Source organism: Ictalurus punctatus, chromosome 25, assembly GCF_001660625.3.
Source record: "Ictalurus punctatus breed USDA103 chromosome 25, Coco_2.0, whole genome shotgun sequence".
Classification (NCBI taxonomy): Eukaryota; Metazoa; Chordata; class Actinopteri; order Siluriformes; family Ictaluridae; genus Ictalurus; species Ictalurus punctatus.
The window spans coordinates 955,001-974,878 of NC_030440.2; the positions used below are offsets into that span (position 1 = coordinate 955,001).

Genomic DNA, 19,878 nt, shown 5'->3' on the forward strand with positions numbered 1-19,878 from the left:
GTTGGGTTTTCAGAATAAATACACACTGCGATATAGGATGGAGTCGCACAGAACTTTTGCAGTATTTACTTCCACATCATGATCTATTTGTAGTATGTTGTAATTTGAAGGCCACCCAATCTCCACAGATAGGTAAACGCTTGGCAGATTTTACACTGCATGCTGGGTATGTGAGTTACTACATGCTAGAAGGCTGAAAACAGACCAAGACGTGTGCATGTGAAGGTCAAATCAAATGTCTGCACCGTCACATCATCATAGTCATCAGAACAGAAAAGAGTGTTTACAAGAAACGACCAGGCTCCTGCTGGTTAAATGCTGGGAGTGACATTTACTTTAGGTGATGAGGCAGAGCCTGAAGTAGATGTATGTTGCTGATAATCAAGATGGTAGCTCATTTCCCATTGTAAACCAATCATTCTTTCAAATTTGCCAGCGGTGATGTTTTTATGTAAGTAGTTTAGGTTATTAACGTGGTGGTGTCACTCTTGGGGTAAGCAGGTTTTAACATGGCTTAACTTTATTTCGGTTGAGATGCATGCAAAAGAGAAATATATTTCAGTTCAGTAAATACAGTTTTTACAAGTATATAACATAGAAAATGTCAACGTTTGTCTCTATTATATAACTAATTATAATTTTAAATAACTAATTATATTTGAACTATTAGTTAAAATGTGTTGCTTTTCTGTTATTAGATTAGGTTTTAAACGTGTATTGAGGTGTCTCAACTTGTTCAGTTGTTTAGCTTGGTTTAGGGAAGTGCAGAGGGAGGGGAGTGGTTTGCGTAGTCGCAGACACCCAAAAGGGCTGAGAACCTCTAGAATAATAGTAAAAATCAAAAAAAGAGGGTAAAAGTATTAATGGGTAGACAGAAATGCACTTGACTGTATTTTGGAAAAAGTCAGCTGTAAGGTAACTGTCCGGTCATACGCCATGACTAACCGGGAAAGTGTTACAGCACCACACTCGCTGCACACACCCTCTCAGTGTCCATTTCATCAAGGACCAGATGGATTCATTTATTTGTTCTGGTCTGAAGTGATTTTGTTTTGTCTGCCTTGCTCTATATGTGTGCATAACAGGGCTTTGTAGTGAGTGTGTGTGTGTGTGTGTGTGGCTTTGTCGAACTGAGAACCTCGTTCATCTCTTTACATGAACTTGTTTTAGGTTTTCTATCAATTAAAGTGTACAGTATCAGGACGGGGCTGTGAAATGAAAACATGTAAATGAATCGTCGTGTTATATAGCCTACTTCAGATTATCTACCTCTCCCACATGCAGTTAAAATAATAACTCTCACGGTTATTGTTTTCCTCTCTCTCTCTCTCTCTCTCTGTGTCTTTCACTGTCTCTCTCCGTCTCTCTCTATCTAGGCCGTGAGCCATGTCTCGTGCACGACAGCCTCCGCTAGTCACTGGCATCTCACCGAATGAGGGCACATCATGGACTAAAGTCACTATCCGTGGAGAAAACCTGGGCACCGAAGCTGCGGACCTCGTTGGTGAGCCACAGTAACTTCTGCTTCTTTTGGAACCTTGTATGCAGCAGAACCTCTGTTTGGCACTCTCTCGATTAAGTATCTAAAACCTCGAGTATTAAAAAATGTCAAGCCTAAGAGTAGTAGAAGATGAATAATTGTACTGTCTCTATGTAACACCTCATCAGGCCTGTCTATCTGTGGGCATAACTGTCTGCTGACGGCTGAATGGAGGTCTGCCAGTAAGATCGTGTGCCGTGTTGGTCCTGCTAAAGATGGCAAGGGCGAGATCATCGTCACGACCAGGAGCGGAGGCCCCGGAACATCCACCGTCTCCTTCAAAGTCCTCAAAGCTGATAAGATAGGTTGGAAGTACACGTATACACTCCTTTGTAATGATGTCATGCATTCTTGCGGACATTAAAAGTTTCATTGTGGTTTGATCCATGGGTTGTCAATTCATGTTTTGTAAATTGCTCGAATATGTCGTTGTATGTTTGTGCGCATGTTTTCAGATATTCTAGAGCAATCTGCTGTGTGGGTAGATGAGGTGAATTACTACGACCAGCGACTAAACCGGAACAAAGGCATTTCCCCCCTGTCTCTCCGGCAGGCTGACCCACTGGGCATCGAATCTGATAAGTATGTTAACTGATAAGCAAGTTGTTGTTAACATACACAAGTGTATATATATATATAAAAATGCACCTATTTAATTATATAGTAGTGGATGGGAGGGATGGTGTTATTCTCTCCCCTGTCAATCTGAGTTACATTACCCAGTTCTAGGCATCTGTGAGCTCATATATCTGAAAGAGGGCAGTTGGGGCTTTCCTCTGAGAGTCATCAGCTCCCTTGAGTTATTGGCAGCCTTGTTAAAGTTGGGTAAAATGGTTATGAAAAATGTCCTTGTGGATAATTAGCTTCATCTAATATGTGAGAAAGGTTATAAATGCGCAGTGAGGACGAGCGTTAGAGAGTTCGCGGTAGGAGATTTTGGGGAGAGTCTCAGAATCTCTAAATCTATGCCATCTCCGTGCCAGCAAACTATTTGGAATGTGTGCAAGAAGAAACTATTTTCTTTCATCTAACCACAAACATCTGCATCTGGAGATCACTAGACACTACTGGAACTTTGATTGGAACTGGGCTTTATGGTCAGATTAAACAAAAAAAGAAAAAGAGCTACACTCTGGGTGGATTTGACATAAAAAAAAATGATTTTAAGTGAAAATAAGTCACACGTCTGTCAAAATTGGCAAAAATAGCTCAACAGAATCAAAATTTGTCAACTCAAAGGTGTTCAGTAGAGTTGAGGTCAGGGTTTTGTGCACAGGGGCATTGTCATGTGCCCTAGTTCCAGTGAAGGAAAACTGTAATGTTACAGCATACAAAGACATTCTAGATAACTGTGTGTGAAAAACTTCTTTGCCGAAAGCTTATTAATCTCACTATCGAGCACTGTGTATATTTGTGTATTCTAATTGAACGTATATTAATAGCAGATAATCAGTTTGTCTGAACAAGTTCTGCAGATGTACAGAGACCGATAACACCCTGTTTTATCCGCTAAGCTTGGTGATGTGTTATTTTCTTCTGCAGGGGAAAAGTTCTTCAGAAAGATTTGGAGAATTTGTTTCCGGGGATGAGTGGAGATTTCACGAGTGAGAATTTCTCCGCCACTTGGTACCTCATTGAGAACCACACTGCAACCAGGTTAGTCAACTCTAGTATGAGTGAACATGTTATCTGACAGTTAGAGATGCTATACGGAGCAGGGAACGGAGGGTTTTTAATCTTATCTGCAGAGGTCTAGTCTTTCTATTAGTCTCCCCGCCTGCTACATCACTTGAGCAGTTGGGAATTAGGATTGTTTTGGAAAACCTATATTTAGCTGCATGTGTGTTTTTATAAGAGTGGCTGTGGTGTATCGGGAGGAGTGATGAGGATAATGTCACTTCCTTAGGGGAAGTGAGGGTGTTTTTAATATTAAATCCTTACATGGGGGAATTAATGTGATTGTGCATGTGTGTAGCCTGGTCAGAATGTGACTAGCAGTTTTGCTTCATTTTTTTTTTTTAAAGCTGCAGTATGGAACTTTTTTTTTTTTTTGGTTAAGAATGACCAAAAATCAGTTATTGAGCAAGTACATAAAAAAATTCAGTGTTCAAACTGTCTCCTTACCCCGAATCGCAACGGTAAGTTTGTAATAGCGATTTATAATTTGAGCTGTCGAGTCGGACTTCGCGTCAGTTTGACGTCATTCACCTTTGCGTGGTTACGTCACGTCCGTGAACAGAAGAACAGAAGAGCCGGCTACTATATGGCGTGTGTGGGTGCTGAGGATGGTGGAGTGTTTGTATCTACAGTTGCTTAGAATTTAGACTTGTCATCTAGATTTCTGCTTTAATCTGGACCGTTTTAAACACGATCATCGTTGACATCTGGGAAATCAGCTGTTGTCAAAACCAAGAAATCTCGAACCAAGAAACTTTGTGGAGAGCCTGTAAAAAGGGAGTGCGACAGAGCCCGTGCTAAAATGAGAATAAATATCCACGTCTAGCCACCTCCCATTTTGTGAAGCTCAGCAACCTTTTGCTGCACATCACAGGTCTTACCATTTCTTGTCTCTTACCCATTGTTTTGAATGACGTTGGCCTGTGTGTTACCTCATGTTTATACCCCTGTGAAACAGGAAGACATGGTTGAATAAGTTCCAGCTCTTAGGTTCTACCATTTTTACTTCTTATTACACCCGTTTATTGCCTGTTTGTTCCCATTTTCAGTTTGCTTATTTATAGAATCTGGATTTCTTGCTGAGGGTAAAATTGTACACACTTCTCAGTATGTTCTTTTCTGTTGTCTAGTGATGTTAATTGTGGAACTACAACATTACTTATACCAAGCACTTTATTAGGAACACCTGTACACGTACTCATTCATTCGGTTATCTAATCAGCCAATCGTGTGACAGCAGTAATGTCATGCAGATACGGGCCAGAGGCTTTTGGGAATGTTCACTTTAACCTTCAGAATGAGGAAAAAAGTGATCTCAGTGATTTTTGACCGTGGTAGGATTGTCGGTGCCAGACGGGCTGGTTTGAGTATTTGTATAACTGCTGATCTCCTGGGATTTTCACACGCGGCCTCTAGAGTTTACTCAGAACGGTGCAATAAAGAAAAAACTTCCAGTGAGCGGGAGTTCCGTGGACGGAAACGCCTTGTTGATGAGAGATGACAAGGGAGAATCGCCAGCCTGATTCGAGATAACAAAGGTTGCTATAACTCAGATAAGCACTCTGGTGAGCAGAAAGGTATCCCAGAATGCACAACATGTCGAAGCAGCAGAAGACGACGACGGGTCGGGGTCAGCCATAAACAGAAAGTTTATGGATGACGACTGGAAAAACGTAGCCTGATGTGATGAATTTCAATTTGAATGAATATTGTGTTCGATATTAAAAATTCTTAGAAAGCAATCATGTGTTTATGTTCCTGGAACTAAGCAGTATAAGAGGAAGCATGTATAAATTCACCATATTGTTAACTAACGAAGTGATTCCCCTCCCCCCCTCCCCGTCTGTGCTAGTTTTGAGCAGTTGCGCATGGCAGTGGGAAATCTGAAAAAGCAGGCAAGTAAGAAGAACGAAGGCAGTCTGGCCTGTGTGAAAGGAGGACTCAGTACTTTCTTTGAAGCCCAGGATGCGCTGTCAGGTATGCATGGAACAATACACCCTTATTAAGGCACATTTCCTGGATTCTTTTGCTCATCATCTGGAAATGTGTTGTGCTTATCATGTTTCTGAGTGAAACAAAATCTTCAGGTCGGAAATAAATGTATGGCTGGATTATTCAGGATTAGATTAGATTGTGTAAAGTGGGGGTACACGCAGACATTATGTGGTCCTTTATAGGTTTATTTTTCTTTATGGAATCGCACAGTGGTGTTTGACCTGTTAAAGAGAGTGAAGAATAGTAGGTTTACATGCTCAGAAAGCCCAATTTGTCATTAACACATAAGTGGAATTTTCTACTGAGTTTCCATTTCAATTCACATTGCCATGTTATGCTGTGTACTGTCTGGCCATAAGAACGGTGTACGTTTGTCTGTCACACAGGGGTTAAAGAGCGAAAACTCAACATTTAGCTGCATGCGCGTGTGTGAGTGACGGGCGCTGTCGCAGGTCTGGGGGATTGGATTTGGATCAGGTTTATAGAGATTATTAAGAGAGGAAGTGGGAGTGCGTTTAAAGGAAGCTGCACAGATTCCCAGAGAAAAGTTCCAAAACTCACATTGCCCAAGTCAAAACACAGAGCAGGGACACAGGAAATGTTCCGCACAGCATTCAGGACCTCAGGGGCCTGGAGGTTAGCTCTGACGTCACCAGTCTGTCTGTGTGGGTTTGTGTATTGTATGTGTGTGGGAGCACACTGCATGTCAGATCTCCATTGAAATCATATGTGGGAGTGTTGTCCTGAAGAACACTGGAAACAGTCTGTGTGTGTGTGTGTCTGTACAGTATATGGCCAAAAGTATGTGGACGCCTGACCATTACACCCATACGGTATGTGCTTTGCTGTTCTAATAACCTCCACTCTTCTGGAAAGGATTTCCGCTAGATTGTGGAGTGTGGCTGTGGGGACTTGTCTATTCAACCTCAAGAGCATTAGTGAGGTCAAACACTGATGTCATGCGAGGAGGCCTGGGGTGCAATCAGTGTTCCAATTCATCCCAAAGTTATTCTGTGGGGTTGAGGTCAGGACTCTTTGCAGGCCACTTAAATTCTTTCGATCCAACCTTGGTAAACCATGTGTTTATGGAGCTCTCTTTGTGCACTGGGATATATCTTGATGCCAAAACAGATTTGGGAAATTTTAAAGCTACAGCGTTCAGAGACGTTCAGGACAATTTGTGTGCTTCCAAATTTATGGCAACAGTTTGGGGAAGAACCGCATACGGGTGTGATGGTCAGGTGTCCACGTAGTTTTGGCCACATAGTGTATGTGTCTGTGTGTTTGTGTCTGTGTCTGCTTTATGCTTGAATAATCCACAAATTAAATGGCTATCATTCTCTCTCTTACAGCTATTCATCAGAAGCTCGAGTCAGACGGCACTGAGAAGGTGGAGGGCTCCATGACTCGGCAATTAGAGAACGTCCTCAACAGTGAGATCATTAAGAAGCTTGCTGTCGTGCACATAAATAAACATAGACACACACACACACATTCTCACAGTTTGAAAGAGATCCCTAGTTCTCCCCTGCTGGATGTTAATTTGACTGGTGTGATGAAAGATTAATAAACACGCTCGTTTCCTGAAGCACATGTAAATAAACCAAACACTCTGATAAGCTTTCATCCCTAACTCCCCTCAGTGTCTCACTGTCTCTCGCTCAGCCAGTGAAGGGCACTGTGTTGGGGAAAACCTGAATAATTTGGCCAGCTGCTCTGATTTTTTTTTAGTATTTTTATTGTGGTTCAAAGTCTTGTTCTAATTAAAAGAATCTGACCTAGTGCATACAGCAGGGCCATGGCCACCCATGCAGAGAGACAGGCAGAATGGATTTCATCTGTGTGCGAGCTTGAGATCTCTAACCCCCTTTCATGTGTTCTTTCCCTCTTTCAGGGGCAAGCAATACGGCGGACACTTTGTTTCAGGAGGTTTTGGGCCGAAAGGATAAAGCCGACTCGACACGCAACGCCCTCAATGTACTGCAGCGTTTCAAATTCCTCTTCAACCTGCCACTCAACATCGAGCGCAACATCCAGAAGGTGGAGCTGAACCTGCACAATATACGCAGTGTCCACAGGACGGGAATATAATATGCAGTAGCTTCTAATGATACTGGTTTGCATTGTTGCAAAGTTAAACAATATCTTGGTACTGTAGTAGATTGCCGATGTTTCTGTCTCTTCTAGGGCGATTATGACGTGGTCATTAATGACTATGAGAAAGCCAAGTCCCTGTTTGGAAATACCGAGGTTCCCGTCTTTAAAAAAGGTATACGAGCCTAAAAAGTGTTCATATCTCACAATGCATAACGCCGTCTGTTATTTAGCAATAATTAAAGATGCATCGCTGCTGATACTGGATTGGAGAATTTCAAAAATACGCACGGTGGTATCTTCTTACAATACAAGTAACCCGATTAAACACATTCAACACCAAAGGAGTTCAGTGCTGCAGTAAATACTGGCTAGGCGTTAAAACCCTCTTTTCTCCGCTGCAAGCGGATTTATTCAATTTATTCATTGAACAGAATGAACTATTCAATTGAACATTGTGTGATGATATGATATAATGAGACGTGAACACTCTTAATCAGGTCCACTCTAAAGGTAACGTTTAACATCCTGCTATCCAAAGTGAGGAATTGAAGCAGCATTGGACATGTGCCATATGATCTGAGGATCACCAGATGAACAGTAGTCGTAGATGAACGTTATGGTTGTAACTGTGTGTGCACGTGCAGTGTATGCGGAGGTGGAAACCCGAATCAGTGCTCTGAGGAATTTACTGCTGGATAAATTACTGGAGATGCCTTCTACGCTGCATGATCAGAAACGTTACATCAGGTGGGTGGATAACGTACAGATTATATTATTATTTATTATAGCCCAGCTTAAACGTTTACTCCTGTTTGTTCGCTTTACAGGTACCTGTCAGACTTGCATGCTCCAGGTGACCCAGCATGGCAGTGTATCGTGGCCCAACACAAGTGGATACTACAGCTGATGCAGAACTGTAAAGAAGACTTCATTAAAGAGCAGAAAGGTGAACAGGGGAACAGCACATATACTTTAAAGGCTTGGCAACTGTCTGATGAGTCTGGTGTGCTACATCAGTGAAACCGTAGCGGTTCTCAATCTCTTCTAGCGTTTTCCCAACGGACAATCTGCCTGGACTTGGAGAATTACCCATAATCCTCCATGTTTTTGCTATACTTACTTAAGTACCAGTGCTGAATTCGATTACACTTTTTACTCAGGTTCCAGCCGGGTGGAGCTAAAAAAAAAAAAAAAAAAAAAAAGTGCAGACCATTGATTGGTCAAACCGTTGCGCTGACCTCCTGATTAATGTCTCTGCTTTGCATCACTTCTTTACTTCTTTAAGATCGTCAATATTTGGCAAGAGTAGTGTCAATACTTCGAAAGTTCAGCCGTTAAGTGAAAATCTCTGTAATTTCAGTGACTGTATTGTACTTCTCTCAATTTACGTGCTTCGCTTTGTGAGAAATCACACACATTTTAAACATCCGCTGAGATTTGTTTCAAAGTTGTTGTATTTTGAGTCATATTGTATTTTGCTTGTAGTCACCTCCAGATAACCTCTAGAGAAACTCCAGCTACTCAGTGGTAGAGCGGTGGCAACGCATCACACGCACTAGGGCAGGATATGCAACGTCCTGGGTTCGCTTTTGTTGCCAAGGCCTGGCGAATGGTGCTGTTCAGTGGAGAAGTGGTATTTGGCTGAACTATGAACCTGGTGCTATTAAGCTGGAGCCTCTTTGTGTTTTTCTTTTTTCTTTTCCCCACTCAGATATGTTTCTGTGCTCTTAAAGGACCGTTGTTGTCTGAGGGGCAAAGTGCAAATACAGTTGCAAAAAACAACAACAACTTTGTATTACAATCAAGAAAAATGGCATAAAATGAAGGAACTATCAAGATACAGTCCCCATCGAAAGTATTGGAAAATATTACAACACAGTCTTTTGTTTTTGGTAGACGTTCAGAGCTATTAATTGTTTAAACAGACATGTCTTAAGTGTATAGCAAAAACAAAAGAACTGGTCTTCCCGTTCCATAATGTTCGTAGGGGACCTTATATTGTACTGGAACGATGGAAAATCAGTTATCCTTTAAATTATTCTTTTATTTGATCGCTACGGGCCTCGAAACACTATTAAACATTATAAATTGCAACTTTTAAGTAGACTTAAACTGGAGCCCTTAGGTTCCCGGGCTCTTGAGCGCTCCAGTTATGGTCCGGATCTTCGCATTGCATGGCCTTGATGTAGAGCAACACACGATTTATGGTTTTCAGATGTATTTGATAATGGTATCTGTACAATCTTGCGTGATCTCTCTGAGTGGACTGTGTTCATACCACACCACCACCATGTGGTGTGCCCTTCTGTGTTTAGTCGGAGAGCAGTGTATGTGTGGTCTGGTCATGACCTGACCGAGAACAGGAAGTCCTCATTTCCACAGAGTAGCAAAGGAGGGGAGCAGCCTGACACTGAGAAATGTAGATGGAGATAATTAGAGAGACTGAAATGTAGGAAGGCTTTGTAAAGAGAGGATCAGCGTGACACATTAAGTTATGAAAGACAAGACTCTTACAAGAGAGCGAATCCTAAAACCATGGAACATGTCAGATTAACAGTTGGTCAAATGCATTGCTAAAAGAGAAGAGATTTGAGCTTTGGATGGAAACGTTTTGTATGTGTAGATCTATGTGTATGCGAGTGTCAGCTTTGTGCTCATCTCGTGGTACCGAGCGAAAACGGAGCAGTAACTGGAAGTGCTTTAGTGCCATCTAGTGATGAAAAGAAATAAATATCATAGTTCTCATTTTGCTTTGTCTCATTCCCTCTCAAACACACTTTTTCCTCATTCTTCCTGTTGCATTTCTCTTTGTTTCCAAGTGGGTGGTGGAGGGCTGGAGCTGGACGGAGAACCTCGCATGTCAGCTCTGAGCAGAATCAGTCACACTTCATCTCTAAATAGAGGCGGCAGCTTTCAGACGCCTAGAGACGACTGTAAGGAACTTTACTGCTGACTTTCAGTAATACTCTATTGTCCTACTGTATCATTGTGAGTAATTAGTAAGCGTATCTGTAGTAATGTTGCTCATCCTCTCTCTCTCCCCCTCTCTCTCTCTCTCTCTCTCTCTCTCTCTCTCTCTCTCTCTCTCTCTCTCTCAGCGTGGCACTACAAGAGCCCTCAGCAGGTCAGGTTCGTGGAGAAGCTATCGGACGTTGTCATCAGTCAGCTGCCGAGTTTCTGGAAACTGTGGATCTCCTATGTTAACGGCAGCCTTTTTAGCGAGGTATGTAGGCACGCAGATGAGAGTGTACAAAGGAAATCTGATTTGATCAACTAAATGGCTGACGCGCCGTGCAATGTGCTTGCTCTCTGACAGACCGGGGAGAAGTCAGGTCAGGTGGAGAAGCTGAAGAAGAATGCCAGACAGAGACAGAATGACTTTAAAGTGAGTAACTCTGCTCCAGTGTGCCTGGACAAGTGCGGTATTTGTGATGTAATAGACCGAATACATGCCGAATTCTTGTGAAAGCACTTCTGTAAGTCGCTCTTGATAAGGGCGTCTGCCAAATGCCGTAAACGTAAATTACTTGCTGCGTGGTGTATTACTTTTCGTGTGTTTGTACCACAGCACTGTTCACAGAATCATCCATTCTTATCGGTCAGAAGGTGTTGATTCATTTTCTCTAACAGCACACGGGCTAATATTAATACGCTCATTCTAATAGGCCTGGCGTGCAGTCTGTATTCAGTGGGGTCGAGGTCACGGCTCTGTACACGCCACTCGCTTTGTGCACTGGGGCATTGTCATGCTGGGAACATGTTTGGGCGCCTTAGTTCCAGTGAAATTGTAATCGCTACAGCATGCAAAGACTAACTGTATACAATCGTGTGCTTCCAACTTTGTGGCAACAGTTTGGGGAAGGAACACAAACGGGTGTGATTTTCAGGTGTCCACATTTTGGCCTTATAGTGTAAATCATTTCATCCTCATCAAACCATTCAGTGAGTCCTCATGCCTTGTGCATGGGCGGAGTCATCCTAGAAGACACAACTCATATAAGCATAGAAATGTTTCCCCATTGGCATTAATATTGGTATTGATTTCCACTGACTCTTCCCTCTAAGGGGGCAAGTGGACCCAAAAATTGTGAGGGAAAATTCCCCCCAAAGCATGACAGTCACTGTTTTTTCCTTTAATCTGACATCTGTCCACTTTAGAGCTAAATTTGTAAATTTGTTCACCAGACAAATCTGATGCATCTGAACATTTATGTTAAGTAGAAAATTGTGTATGTTGATTTTTTGCTGCACTACACATGTAAAGTCCTGTTATGTACCATATATCCTTTTTAAAAGTACAGTACTTTTTAATGCATTTGTACTCTGAATGGTAAAGTTCAGTAGTCTTTTTCCAAGTGTAAATGGTGTGTCTCCCATTTATACAACCGATTTCCCCATGACACTGGATAACTACCGCGAAAGGAAAGTAGAGACGCATTCCTATGATAAATAAATATAGACTTTATTTCCATATCTCCCATTTCCATTGTGTGCTTCCAACTTTGTGGAAACAGTTTGAGGAAGACCCACATCTGGCTGTGATGGTCAGGTGTCCACACCACAAACGTTTAGCCATATAGTTTATGCTATTGTTATTCGTCTCAAATGCCAGTCTACAATTCACATACTGTAGTATGTACAGAAAATATCTTCAATGTAACTGTTGTAATGGATAAATTCAACAATGAACAGGTCCAGGAAGCAAATATGACCTATAAGTAGTAATGTTATGAGTACTTGTCTCAATTTCTTTTTTTGGGGGGGTTAGAACTGACCTGGAAAGGTCAGAAATAATTTCCAGCCTTAGGACTGACAAACCACAGGTTTCAGAAAAACGTACCCATTTTCTGTTTTAGTGTGTTTAGAATTTCATTCTTTGATTTACAACGAAGCGAAAGAAGCACGAGTCTCTTTTTAAATTTTGTATCTGCTATTTCTAACACTAAAAACGAAACAAAAATGTTCATTTCTCCTGTATGGTTTTTGAGACAATAATCAAATGTATCATGTGATGTTCACGTTTTATTATTGTTTTAATTCTGTTACTCACGAAATAGAAAGACAAAAAAGTACAAGGGCCCACTGAAGTTATCCTTCACAACAGCCTCACAACACATTTGTGTATAATTGATTAACAGCTACTGAATGTGTGTGTGTGTGTGTGTGTGTGTGTGTGTGTGTGTGTGTGTGTGTGTGTGTGTGTGTGTGTGTGTGTGTGTGTGTGTGTGTGTGTAGGGCATGATCGAGGAGGTGACTCGGCGTTTGGTTCAGCTGGTGCGTGGTGCTCTGTTGCCCAGTAGTCTTTCTGAGAATGAGCTGCGTGTATACGGGGGCTGGAACACCAAGATCCCCCTCACTGGAACCTGGCTCACACAGATCATACACACCATCAGGTAAGAGGACAGAGGGGCTGAGGGACATTCTCATCCGAAACCGAAGTGGTTAATCTCAAAAGCCTTTCTCTCTTTGTCTCATCTCTGTCTCTCAGGCTGAGTCACGAGGCTCTCTCGGCTTTAGAGATTCCTAACGATCTGTTGCAGGTGATTCAGGATTTGCTGCTTGACCTGCGTATGCACTGCCTGCTCATCACTCTGCAGCACACAGCAGAAGGTGGGTCACTGTGAAATACTAAATGTCACCACAGCTACAGTCATTCACATTAAAGATTGAATAATGCCCACGTACGGTAGTGCTAGTGAACCTAGTGAATAACATAAGCAGCAATAACAATCGATTGTTTCCAGTGACCAATCCAGGGATCAATCCTGCACAGTGGGTTGGAGGAATTTTGATCTGTCCACAGAACATTTTACCAATAGGCTTCCGGCTTATCCACGTGGTCCTGAGCAAACTTCAGATGGGCAGCGGTGTTCTGTTTGAAGAGTAGTGGCTTCCTACTTGCTATCCTGTCATGCACACCGTTCTTCTTCAGTGTTTTCCTGATGGTTTACTCATGAACATTGACATCATTGTCCTTAGATGTTACCCTGGAGTTCTTTGTGACTTCCTGTAATATGATTTACCGCGCCCTTTGAGTGATTTTGCTGGACGACCTCTCCTTGGCAGAGTTACTGTAATGCTGAGTTTCCTCCACTTGTATATCCTCTGCCTCACAGTGGATTGGTGGAGGCCAAACTCTTTAGAAATGGTTTTGTAACCTTTTTTTCCAGCTTGGTGAGCATTGATAACTCTTTTTCTGAGGTCCTCAGAAATATCCTTTGATCAATGCATGGCACAATTCCATAAACCTGTATGGCGAAGCCCAGACTTTGATAGTGAAGACTCTAGTGTATGTTCTGGAAACATGGGAGGACATGCACAGTTCATCGATTATCAGCCAATCAATTAAAAAGCTATTTTTAAATCATTTTCACTTGTTTCCAGAGAATTCCTCTCCACAAGCAGCAGTTGCATAATGCAGACTTTCGCTCTTGTTCATAAATTTTCTCTGATTATTAAGGCTGATCTAGACATGACTCACTGGATCAGACCTAGTCTGCTTTTTCATATCGAGACCTCTTGCTTTGACTCTGTAAGGGAAAAATAATGCTTTATTCTGTTATCATTACAACCACTGATATCAAACTTGAATTCTTTCTTCATACTTGGGACCTCTATACATTTTGAATGATTGTGGTCAAGGAGACAGCTTTAGAGGATGGGAAACTGATCATTAAAATAGTTCCAAAATTCCTGTAAATTCCATGAAAACTATTTGTGGAGGTGTACAGCCAACATGCGGTTGTGTGTTGTGTGTTTTTTTTTCTCTCGCACGTTCAGAAATATTGCTGCACCCTACAAGGGGTGTTAGCTAGACTGTTAATCATCTGGTGCTGAGACAAGATTCTTCTCAATGGAAAAAAAAAAAAAAAACATTTCTATGCATTATTTTCCTGCATGTGAGGGCTAACTGTTTAAAAATGTTAAATCCAACTTATTGTCCAGTTTTATCATAAAACTTGCTCCGGGTGTTATTACTGTTTGCAGGACTACCAGACTGATAAAATGTCAAACTTTTTGGATATCTAACATGAGACTAAGCTAGTTTGGTGTTGCCGCGAAGGGGAGACACAACTAAGCTACCACTGTATGGTTTTAGCTGCTGCAGTACCATGTAGAGTATGTTATCTGTCCTTATGCTCTGCTCATATCATGTTCATTTAAGATAGTGTTTCAGTTTCAAACCTCTTTACTGATAAAAAGAAGTAAAACCTGCGTATTTCCATTCTCCCCCTCCCCCTCGTGTCTTATTTGATGTTCAGTTATGTAGTGACAATCTGGTCCAAGTGGAGAAGTATCCAGGGCTAAAGGAAAAAGTCTCAACGATGCCCAAGCCAGGTTACGCCCCTGCCCAGCAGGGGGGAGTATAGAGCAGCACTGGTTGTTAAAGGTGTGCGTATACAACGTACAGTCCTAGGCGTCTGGCTTCTCTTATCTTGGCCCTGTAGAATGACTATGCTTATTGTTGTGCTTGGGTTACCTAAATCAATCAGCACTGAACTGTGTAGGCCAGTGTTCTGTAAAGTGATCACTACTATACAATCAGACATGAGAATCCATGGATAACCCAGCATGCAGCTGGGGATGTGAAGGAAGTCAGGTGTAATGCGCATAGTACGCTGCATTATAAAATACTGTTGTCTGTTGGTTTGAAATAATTTAGCAAAATAATCATGGTTGTAGTTTCAGACACTGATGTGGAGCTCTAGCATTAACTCATGAATTCTTTATATAAATTGTGCTTCTGTGTAATTATTGAGCATGCAACTGTGTTTTTTATTCAGACGTCAAGAGACTTCCAGAGAAAGAAGACTGGATTGTAGATAACGAAGGAATCACATCACTGGTGAAACATTTATATTGTTCAAGACTAAAGATCATAATTATATTTAATGTACAAGGATTTTAACTTTGTGTGTGTGTGTGTGTTTCAGCCGGCCCAGTTTGAGCAGTGCATGGTGCAGATGCTGCAGTCCCTCAAGGAGCCCATGGACTGCAAGCCTGGAGAGGTCAATGTAAGAGCACTGTTTACCTCCCAATGCAACACTTCATAAAAACAATTGATTGGTTTAGACTGCAGAATTGCATCAGAGTTGCTGTGCTTGTGCTGCTGCTTTTCTTTCCTTTTCTTACCCTCTCTATTTTCTGTAGGTTTTTCAGCTGGAGCTAGCTCAGAATAAAGCCTGTGAGCTGTGTGTGGGCATCATGAAGGTGTGTAGCAAAGCAAACAAGGCTGATACCCATTTTCACATTACGCCACTGGTGGTTGTGTTTTGAGTTACAATGTTGTAATGATGTTTCAGTCAGTGGTATTTAGCATGATCATAAATAAATATGAAATGAAGCGTCTGATTGATTGATTGATTTTCTGATGATTTATAGGTGTTCATAAACTGTCTGGAGCAACTTAGCACCAAGACTGATGGAGACATTGATACCTCCCAGTAAGTTCTCTTGCTTTGTGTGTGTGTGTGTGTGTGTGTGTGTGTGTGTGTGTGTGTGTATACATGTGTGTGGGTGTTTGTGTATATGTGTGTATGTATGTATATATGTGTATGTGTGTTGGGGGGGCTATCAGAACAAATGTAACATTTTCTAATATTTGAATTCCTATGTTGTTTAGATACAGTCCCCTCTGAAAGTATCGGAACAACAAGGTCAATTATTTTGTTTTTCGCTATAAACTGAAGACAATTTGGGTTTGAGATCAATAGGTGAATATGAGATGAGACAATAGATCAGAATGTTAGCTTTCATTTCCTGATGTTTACACCTAGACATGTTAAACAACTTAGATCATGACACCTTCGATGGCAGACCACCCAATTTTAGGTGAGCAAAAGTATAGGAACAGAAGTCTTAACGTAAATAACACTTCATATTTGGTCGCATATCCCTTGCGTGCAATAACTGTATCAAGCCGGCGATCCACTGACATCATCTAACTGTTGCGCTCTTCGTTTGTGATGCTTTTCCAGACTCGTACTGCGGCTTCTTTTAGTTTTTGGTTGTTTCACGGGGTTTCTCCCTTCAGTCTCCACTTCAGGAGGTGAAACGCATGCTCAGTTGGGTTACGGTCTGGTTTTTCCTTGGCCAGTCTAAAACCTTCCAATCTTTTGTGAAGTTCTCTGTTGTGTTCACAGTATGTTTTGCGTTGTTGTTTTGCCGCACGATGAAGCTCCATTCAATTATATCGGATGCATTTCTCTGTAAATTCTATGCGGTCTGGGTGGGAGGGATCGTATACTCTCTCTCCCCATCAATCTGATTAACTAATCGCGGGCGTTTGTGGGCACATGCTTGCAGAATAAGGCAAATAGTCCTTAACTTTGAGTGTGTTACGCTGCTCTTTCTGCATGAGCAGTTTGAAAAGATGAGGAGGTTGGTTTTACATGTCTCAGGGGAAGCATGTGCTTGGCCTACTCTCCCCGGTTGTAGTTGTCGTGTGATACGGAAGAACTAACTAGTGAGGGGGTGGGTAGGGTTGGGGGAAAATATCCAAAAATCCCAGTGGAACAACTGCTAGCAGGTAGTAAACTGTATTGTAGTAAACCAAAGTGAAAACAGATTAACATGTTAATTAAAGTAGTTTGAAGTTTTTACATTATGAGCTTTAAATTGATCGGCTAGTCATTATTCGGATGCATTTTGGGAAAAATTTCAAATTTTAGACTAATTTGACAGGGCTCATACCCATGCACCTGTTTGTGTTGTAGTTATGTGTGCAATTATGATCTGTGTTTTTAGTTTGTCTGTGGATATGGCATCACCCGATCTCTTTGGAAGCGCTCACGAAGACGTTAGTCCATCATCAGTAAGTTTCCGTTGAATCATTTTCTCTTTCATGACTTCTTATGATCGCTTAAATCATTTTAGGCTCCTTTTGTAGATAACATGCAATATTATCATCAAAATGGTAGAAAAATAGATTGAGCGCTGAGTTAACTAGAATGCGATTGATATAGACTATGCAGAAGTTCTGGGGTTTCCCCTTCCATTTGGTGAAAGGGTTGCTGATTTCCCCTCCGTCCTGTCTCTGGTAGCGTTCAATTTTCTGTCATTCTCTTACTCATCTTGCATCCCCTTCACTTCTTGCTTAATGACTCACATGTTTTACAAAATATGATGTGCAGAGATCTACAATTTAAGGCCTGTTGGATAGACAGTTAATCGAGCTGACACTGTGTGTGCAGGAACAGCGCCTTCTCATAATCCTGAGTAACTGTCAGTATTTGGAGAGACACACTTTCCTTAACCTTGCTGAACACCTGGAGAAACATGGCTTCACCACAGCTGAAAAGATCACCAGAGTAAGCACAGACAAACATTCACACACCTACGCATGGACGGCCCACCATAGTGTGCGTGCGTTACTTTTTGTTTTGCTTGTTGGTGAATAATTCATGGATAAGCTTCTCAGAAGAGGCATGAGGGTATTCATGTTAATGCCACAACTGTCACACAAGTGCTCTGGGTCTACTATACAAGTCATTCTGTATGTTACTCTACTGTGGAAATGATAACATATTAGAACAAGCACATTAACACATTACAGCTGGACCTACTGTCCAAATTGTGCTGTTATAGAAAATTCAGAACATATAGAAAATGTTATAGAATATATAGAAAATAGATAAGAATCTACCATTCAACAGTGCTGTGGAATTAAACATGAACGGAGCCTTCTAGTCATCAAATACACACATACTAATACTTAAAATATAAATAAATTACATTGTATGAATGTACAATGTGTATCTATTTATATGATGTACAGTGGTGCTTGGAAGTTTTTTGAATTTTCTATAAATCTGCATAAATATACATTTTAACAAATGTCTTTAAAAAAACCCAATTAAAAAAAATGAGACAAAAATATTATGCATGGTCATTTATTTATGGAGGAAAATGATCTAATATGACACATCTGTGAGTGAGTGTGTTTTCAGTATGTGGTGTGACCCCCTTGTGCAGTAATAACTGCAGATAAGCGTTTGGGGTAAGTGTTGATCAGTCCTGCACATCGGCTCGGAGGAGTTTTATCCCGTTCCTCAGTACAGAACAGCTTCAGCTCTGGGGTGTTGGTGTGTTTCCTCACATGAACTGCTCGCTTCAGGTTCTTCCACAACATTTCTATTATATTAAGGTCAGGACTTTGACTTGGACGTTCCAAAACATCAACTTTATTCTTCTTTAATTCTTCTTTTATAGAACGACTTGCGTTCTTAGGGTCGTTGTCTTGCTGCATGACCCACTTTCTCTTCAGGTTCAGTTCACAGACACATGTGCTGACATTTTCCTTTATTCAGAACTCATTGTTCCATCAGTGATTGCACGTCGTCCTGGCCCAGATGCAGCAAAACAGGTCCAAACCCTGATACTACCACCACAGTGTTTCACAGATGGAATTGGGTTCTTATGCTGGAATTACTCATTTTCCTTTCTCCAAACATGACGCTTCTCTTTTAAACCAAAATGTTGTCTATTTTGGTCTCATCCTTCCACAAAACATTTTTCCAATAGCCTTCTGGCTTGTCTATGTGATCTTTAGCAAACTGCATATGGGCAGCAATGTTCTTTTTGGAGAGCAGTGGTTTTCTCCTTGCAGCCCTGCCATGCACACCGTTGTTGTTCAGTGTTTGTGGTGGACTCATGAACATGAGTCCACCCTCTGGGTGGACATCTTGCTCTTGGAGTGATCTTTGATGGTTGCCCCAATCGTGGGGAGGGGAACAATGCTCTTGAATTTCCTCCATTTGTACACAATCTGACTGTAGATTAGTGGAGTCCAAACTCTCTAGAGATGGTTTTGTAGCCTTTTCCAGTCTGATGAGCTTCAACAACTCTTTTTCTGAGGTCCTCAAAAATCTCCTTTGTTCGTGCACTGACATGTGTTCTGAAGATCAGACTCTGATAGATCCCTGATCTTTAAATAAAACAGGGTGCTCACTCACACCTGATTATCATCCCACTGATTGAAAACACCTGACTCTAATCTCACCTTCAAAATAAACTGCTAATCCTAGAATTTCGCATAAGTTTGCCACTCACAGATATGGAATATTGAAAAATTTTCCTCAATAAATAAATGATCAAGTATAATATTTTTGTCTATATATATCAGGGCTCTACGGAAGCAATTTCTTTTAGGAGCTCCTAATTACAAAAATTTAGGAGCAAGGTTGAAGTTTTTTTTGTTTTCTATAGTTAGTAACGTTAATGTGCCAGAATATAACACACAAGTAGGCATGAGAAAACTTGAGCTTGTCAATTATGACAGAATTTAGGGGTTAGTGTGAGTCATGACACAATTAATTTACCTTCTGATAAACTAAATTGAATCTTTTCAGTTAATTTTACAGACTGTATGCAAAAAAACCCAACAAAAACCATTAACCAGTTCCATCTTGTAAACAAATGTAATAAACCTCAATGTTCAGTCTTTGAAGTCTGCTCCTCTTAAATATATTTAAAGCTACACTATTAGACATTTTCCACTGTCATTGTTCTGGGCTGGAGTCAGTTCTCGAACCGCTCTGTGTATATTGTGTATATATCTGAATAATCTC

The 19,878-nt window shown here is 41.2% G+C and overlaps 1 protein-coding gene across 1 annotated transcript in view; it reads left to right on the forward strand.

Annotated features, from left to right (window-relative positions):
* exoc2 (exocyst complex component 2) overlaps window positions 1–19,878 on the forward strand; it is a 32,461-nt gene that overhangs the window by 1,942 nt on the left and 10,641 nt on the right. Inside the window, exons 2-22 of the mRNA XM_017456019.3 lie at window positions 1,377–1,504; window positions 1,669–1,845; window positions 1,996–2,122; window positions 3,083–3,196; window positions 5,070–5,194; window positions 6,565–6,645; window positions 7,107–7,252; window positions 7,400–7,481; window positions 7,954–8,056; window positions 8,137–8,255; window positions 10,129–10,242; window positions 10,408–10,532; window positions 10,626–10,694; window positions 12,545–12,702; window positions 12,798–12,919; window positions 15,094–15,155; window positions 15,244–15,324; window positions 15,461–15,520; window positions 15,692–15,753; window positions 17,057–17,123; window positions 17,503–17,619. Of these exons, the coding sequence (XP_017311508.1) occupies window positions 1,387–1,504; window positions 1,669–1,845; window positions 1,996–2,122; window positions 3,083–3,196; window positions 5,070–5,194; window positions 6,565–6,645; window positions 7,107–7,252; window positions 7,400–7,481; window positions 7,954–8,056; window positions 8,137–8,255; window positions 10,129–10,242; window positions 10,408–10,532; window positions 10,626–10,694; window positions 12,545–12,702; window positions 12,798–12,919; window positions 15,094–15,155; window positions 15,244–15,324; window positions 15,461–15,520; window positions 15,692–15,753; window positions 17,057–17,123; window positions 17,503–17,619 (2,229 nt within the window). The 5' untranslated portion in view covers window positions 1,377–1,386. The remainder of the gene's footprint in view (window positions 1–1,376; window positions 1,505–1,668; window positions 1,846–1,995; window positions 2,123–3,082; window positions 3,197–5,069; window positions 5,195–6,564; window positions 6,646–7,106; window positions 7,253–7,399; window positions 7,482–7,953; window positions 8,057–8,136; window positions 8,256–10,128; window positions 10,243–10,407; window positions 10,533–10,625; window positions 10,695–12,544; window positions 12,703–12,797; window positions 12,920–15,093; window positions 15,156–15,243; window positions 15,325–15,460; window positions 15,521–15,691; window positions 15,754–17,056; window positions 17,124–17,502; window positions 17,620–19,878) is intronic.